Source organism: Carlito syrichta, unplaced genomic scaffold (genome assembly GCF_000164805.1).
Source record: "Carlito syrichta isolate Samal-C Ts95f unplaced genomic scaffold, Tarsius_syrichta-2.0.1 Scaffold303036, whole genome shotgun sequence".
NCBI classification, from domain to species: domain Eukaryota; kingdom Metazoa; phylum Chordata; class Mammalia; order Primates; family Tarsiidae; genus Carlito; species Carlito syrichta.
The window spans coordinates 712,670-718,777 of NW_007247132.1; the positions used below are offsets into that span (position 1 = coordinate 712,670).

A 6,108-nucleotide genomic window follows, 5' to 3' on the forward strand; every position below is an offset into this window, starting at 1 on the left:
TGCCCAGGCGGGTCTTGAACCCGCGGGCTCAGGCAATCCACTTACCTCAGTCTCCCAAAGGGGCGGGATTACAGGCTGAGCCACCAAGCCCGGCTTGTTACATAATTTAACAAACTTTCAGAAGAGTTTTTTTTTCTGGATACATGAAATTATATTATACCTCTTAGATATGCTTCATTGTGGTTGTGTTTATTTACTATTACTCCCCTCTGAAGTTTATTCACAGATTCATTCATGTATTGATGGAGTAGAGTACCTTCTGCAGGCCAAGTGTTACTCTAAGTGCTGAGTCAGGGACAGCTTAATAGATAATGTACTTTTTAGAAGCACTTTAAATTCTTTCTAAATACTTGGTTTCAGCCAGGCATGGTTGCTCAGGCCTGTAGTCCCAGCACTTTGGGAGACCAAGGCAAGAGGATTGCTTGAGCTCAGGAGTTCAAGACCAGCCTGGGAAATGTAGAAAGATCTCATCTCTACAACAAATTAAAAAATTAGCTGGATGTGGTGGCACACACCTGTAGAACTAGCTACTCAGGCAACTGAGATGGAAGTATCACCTGAGATTATAGGCAGTCGAGGCTGCAGTGAGCCGTGATCATGCCACTGCACTGCATCCAGCCTGAGTGACAGAGTAAGACCCTGACCCAAAACAAACAAATAAATTTGGTTTCTCCTAAGATTAACTCATTGTGTGTGTGTGTGTGTGTGTGTGTGTGTGTGTGTGTGTGTGTGTGTGTGAGAAGGAAGAAATAATATCATTTAACAAATAAGATGTAATTTGCATTAACCACTTAACCCAACAAAATTTACTTCTGAAGTCACGGTTGTAAAGCTCCTGCTTTGCAATTAGATTTCTTATAAAAGAGAATTCTATTAGTGCTGTGAATTGTGGAGAGTTAGTGACACGGCCTTTAAAGACTCTTTGAAAATATTTTTAAAAAGATTTTTGGTCTTTTTCTCAGTCTATGTCTATCAATACACCTATTTCATCAAAACTTAGTCAGCTATTCAAATAGTGCTAGTTCCATGGCTAAATAGTCAAATAGGCTCTGTGTTTTACTACTTATGTTTACTTTTGGGGAGGTTAAAATTCAGGTATTACAATCAAAGTAAAAGACTTTTTATTTTTCTTTACACAGAAGACTAGACCATCTATAATACAGGTAAATGATCCTTTTAAAATTTGCTTATATATTTTTCCAGCAGTGTTCTCTGTGGAATACTATAATATTGCCAACAATGTGTTTCGCTCTAGGATGCTGTAACGCTTTGTTCCTACCCTTTCATCTTTGATGCTCAAGCCAAGACCAAAATGTTACAGACTGATGCTGAACTACAGATGCAGGTATCATGTCTTGAAAATGACTTCCTCTTCATGTTTTTCTCATTGTAGACATTCTTTTGTAATTTTTCCTAATAGGAAAAAACATACTTGGATGAAATTTCATTATAACTCTTAAAACTGTTCCAAACTTTTTTAGTAATTTTATGTTGAACATAGCATACATATGTGAGTGCACATTTATGTAGACCAGAGACTGGTAAACATTTTCTGTAAAGGACCCCTTTGTAAATATTTTAGGCTTTGTGGGCCATATGGTCTCTGTTACAACCGTTCAACTCTATCATAGCATAAAAGCAGCGATAGACAGTATATAACTGAATGAGCATGGTGGTATTCCAGTACAGCTTTATGTACGCTGAAATTTGAATTTTGTATAATTTTTACATGTGATGAAATAGTATTCTTTAAAAAAATTTCTTTTTTTTTTAATTTTTATTTTTTAATTTTTAATTTTTTTTTTTGAGTTGGAGTCTCACTCTGTCACCTACACTGGAGTGCAGTGGCTGCTCCCGGCCACTGCAGCCTCGACCTGCTGAGCTCCGGCGATCCTTCTACCTCAGCCTTCCAAGTAGCTGGAACTACAGGCACGCGCTACCACGCCCAGCTAATGTTTTTGATTTATTGTAGAGATGAGGTCTCGCCAAGTTGCCGGGGTGGGTCTTGAACCTGCGGGCTCAATCCACTCACCTCAGCCTCCCAAAGCGCTGGGATTACAGGCTGAGCCACTGAGCCTGGCTCAATATTTCCTTTATCTTTAGGTAGAGAAAAAAGTCACTGCGGACCAGCTCAGGTGAGCAGGGTGGGTGTTCCAATAGAGTTGTTTGTTTACTGGCTAAAATCTCCCTCACAGAGAGTGCTGTGTGAGCTGGTGCATTGTGGTGAAGCAAGAGCTCCTTTGGGACCATTTTTGCACACACCCTTCTTCTCTTCTCTTCTCTTCTCTAGTCAGAGTCTCACCCTGTTGCCCAGTCTGGAGTGCAGTGGCATGCTGCTCACAGCCATCGCATCCTTGAACTGCTGGGCTCGGGTGATCCTTCTGCCTCAGCTTTCCAAGTAGCTAGAACTACAGGGGTGCACTACCACGCCTGGCTTATTTTTTGATTTACTGTAGAGGTGAGGTCTTGCCAAGTTGCCCAGGTGGGTCTTGAACCTGTGGGCTCAGGCAATCCACTCACCTCAGCTCTGAGATTACAGGCTGAGCCACCGAGCCTGGCGTAAAAAAATTTTTTTCAACCATTTAATAATGTGAAAGCCAAAGTTAACTCAAGAATTGTGTAAGAGCAGACAGCAGGCTGGATTTGACATGTTGATCCCAGACATAGAGAAAGAGAGATAATTAAATACAGCTTGGTAATTCGTTGTTGAATAGAAACTCAACTTACAGAGATTTATTTAATAATTTATTTTTAAAACACATTTTTAAAGTATACAGTTAAATCCCCTGCATACAAACATATTCCATTCCAAGAATGCGTTTATAATTCCAATTTGTTCTTAAGTCCACAAATTTAGCCTCGGTCCCCAACTAACACAGTTGCCTATACAGTACTGTTTTGTAATAGGTTTATAATACTTTTCATACAAGTAATAAAAACAAAGACAAAAAATAAACATTTTAAATCTAATAGTGTAGTACCTTGAAAAGTACAGTGGTACAGTACAGTATAACAGCTGGCATACAGGGCATGGCATCACGTTTGCATCTTGGAAACTTCACAACTTGAAGGTTCATATGTAGGGGACTTACATTTGATTTGTAATTGATTCATATGTAGAAGACTTACTGTAATTGATTTTGACAATCCACAAAGACATTTGTGAATCCATATTCACCAATTCCTACTGTTGGTGGATATATAACTTCATCTGTTTTTCTCTCTTTTGTGCTCTCTTCCCCCCCATCTCTCTTTCCAGCTCTGTATCTATTTAAACATTTAAGTCTGTTTTCATACTGATATATCTAGGGTATTGACAATTTAAAGGTTCTTTAGAGAAATGGACTTTTTCAAAGAATAAAAACCCTTTAACAAGTGGTTATTAGGGTTCTCTTTCTGCCATTTTGCAAGTCATGGTTTTTACCCACTCTCTATCATTTCTTCAGGTATGGTATTATTTTTAGTCTTGATCAGCTAGTCTAAATTACTTTCCTAGCCCTAGTTATAGATCATAACTCCTTCAGTTCATCTCTGAGTCCATATTAGAATGACCTCCTGTGTGCTGTCTAATAAAAGTAATTTAGAAAACCAGGGAAAGTTAAGAGGGAAAAAAAGCACAAAATGGAGGTGCAGTCAGGCTCCCCCAAGTCCGAAAGCCAGCTGTATGCTCCCTCCACCCCTGGGTGTGTGCTGAGTGATGTGTTCTTGTTGTGCTGTTCCAGGTAGCGGTCAATGGAGCCAACCTGCAGAACGTCTTCATGCTTCTCACCCTGGAGCCTCTGCTGGCCAGAAGCCCCTTCCTCGTCCTTCACGTTCGTAGGAACAACCTTGTTGGAGATGCCCTAAGAGAGCTGAGCATTCATTCTGATATTGATTTGAAAAAGCCTCTCAAAGTGAGCTCCTTCAGTATATTCCTCCTAATACCTTCGTAGGTTGTCTTTAAGCAGTGTTAACAAAGTAACAACGAGCTTGTTAAAATTGTGGGGTGCAGCTGTTCACTATTGCTTTCATTTATTTGACAAGAATTCAACCACCTCCTTCTGTCAAATCACTGAACAGAACATCTCAACGTAGCAGCAGATAAAAACGCCAGTGGATTATTTGAGGGATTATAGTGCTTTCTTTGTCTGCTTCTGCTGTCTCTGCTGAACCTACTCCAGTTCTACCAAAAACAAGCAAAAAACAAAAACTGAAATTTCAACTAATTACAGCGATTATGCTATTTTCTAGGAAAATTTTGGGTATCAAAGTTTTAAGAGAAAGAAGGCAGAACAGGGAAATGGAAAGATAGTGAAATCATCCGGGAGACCATTGGCCTGTTATGATGGGTGCACCTACCACCCTGAAATTATTAAATGAAGAAATGGTCTCTCCCATAGACCATGCATGTTTGTGTGACTACTTACCATATTTCCAGGGCTTAGCACGAGGCTTGGTACACAGTAGATGTTCTAGAAATGTCTCATGAATTACTTGAAGTTGTTGAAAGTCAGTCACCTTTTTTCCTTTGGATGGCTTCCATATCCCTCTTTTCAGTTCATTAATAAGCTCCAGTTTCAGAAACATAATAGGCAAGAAACTGATCATCTCCATAATATTATGACCTCTTCCAAAAGTTCTAATAAGTAACATCGGTCACATCAGTCTGTATTGTTGTTTTCTCTAGAACTTCTGGGTTATACTTTGATGTAGCTTTTCCTTGTGTGGCCCATTTTCAATCAGTCATTCAGATGAGTCTTCTGCTGCCATCTGTAGAATCCGAGTCACTCCTCGACTATTGTCTTGCTCTAGGTGACCTTGAACACAGCCACAAGTATAAGCTTTCTTGAATGCTGTTTTTGGCTCTGTGTCTGAGTCATCGTCTGTAAAATGGGAAGATAATAGTAATCCCTATGCATAAGACAGTTCTGAGGAGTAGGTTAATAGTGCTTAAGGGCTGGCACAAGGTCAACGCCATGTAATGTGTTGGTTTGCTATAGTTGTTACTCTTAACGGACGTTGGGGTCCAGCTTGCCTGTTTATAGTCCTCCACAGAGCCCATGTCTGTGCTCTGCTCCCTTCTACACTTATCAGTTACTTCAGGAACCCTATTGAGAGTGATTTCTTCCAGAAAGTATTCTCTGACTCAAATAAATCATTGCTTTTTGTTATGTTCAAGAACATTTATCTCTCATTATATATTTGACTCTTTGAAAATAAAATGTGTCTTACCAAAATCTCTGGGATGCCATGAAAGCTGTAGTAAGAGGGGAATTTATATCCCTACAAACGCACTTGAAGAAAATGGAAGGATCACAAATTAACAGCCTAACAAGCCACCTAAGGAAGCTGGAAAAGCAAGACCACAAAAGCCCTAATTTCAGCAGAAGAATTCAGATCACCAAAATAAAAGCCCAAATCCAGGACATAGAAGACAAAAAGATAATACAAAAAATCAATGAAACAAAAAGCTGGTTCTTCAAAAGGAAAACAAGATTGATGGTCCCCTAGCTAGACTGACCAAGAAAAAGAGAAAAAGCCCAAATAAACACAATCAGAAACACAAAAGATGAAGTCACATCTGACCGGGAAGAAATACAAAAGATCATTAGAGACTACTATGTACACTTGTATGGAAACAAACTTGAAAACCTTAAGGAAATGGAGGACTTTCTGTCATCACACAACCTGCCTAGGTTGAAACAAGAAGAAATTGAGACCCTAAATAGACCAATAACAATAAAGGAAATTGACTACATAATAAGAAAACTACCTACAAAAAAAGCTCTGGACCAGTTGGCTTTCCAGCAGAATTCTACAAGACATTTAAAGAGGAGCTGATACCAATCCTACTGAAGGCATTCCAGGCAATTGAGAAAGATGGAACTTTCTCCAAATCATTTTACGTAGCTAACATCACATTGATACCCAAGCCAGGTAAAGATCCAACAAAGAAAGAGAACTACAGGCCAATATCTTTGATGAACATAGATGCTAAAATTCTCAACAAGATCATAGCGAACTGCATCCAACAACACATCTCAAAAATCATCCATCATGACCAAGTAGGCTTCATCCCTGGGATGCAAGGCTGGTTCAACATTCGTAAAACCATAAATGTAATTAAAT

General features: G+C 39.3%; 1 protein-coding gene across 1 annotated transcript in view; it reads left to right on the top strand.

The window, feature by feature from the left end:
* LOC103259846 (probable E3 ubiquitin-protein ligase HERC3) overlaps nucleotides 1-3,893 on the top strand; it is a gene marked incomplete at its 3' end in the record, with an annotated part of 19,487 nt that extends 15,594 nt beyond the window's left edge. The window contains exons 7-9 of the mRNA XM_021712043.1: nucleotides 1,140-1,163; nucleotides 1,256-1,345; nucleotides 3,723-3,893. Coding sequence (XP_021567718.1) covers nucleotides 1,140-1,163; nucleotides 1,256-1,345; nucleotides 3,723-3,893 — 285 coding nt within the window. The remainder of the gene's footprint in view (nucleotides 1-1,139; nucleotides 1,164-1,255; nucleotides 1,346-3,722) is intronic.
* Nucleotides 3,894-6,108: the final 2,215 nt, after the last annotated feature.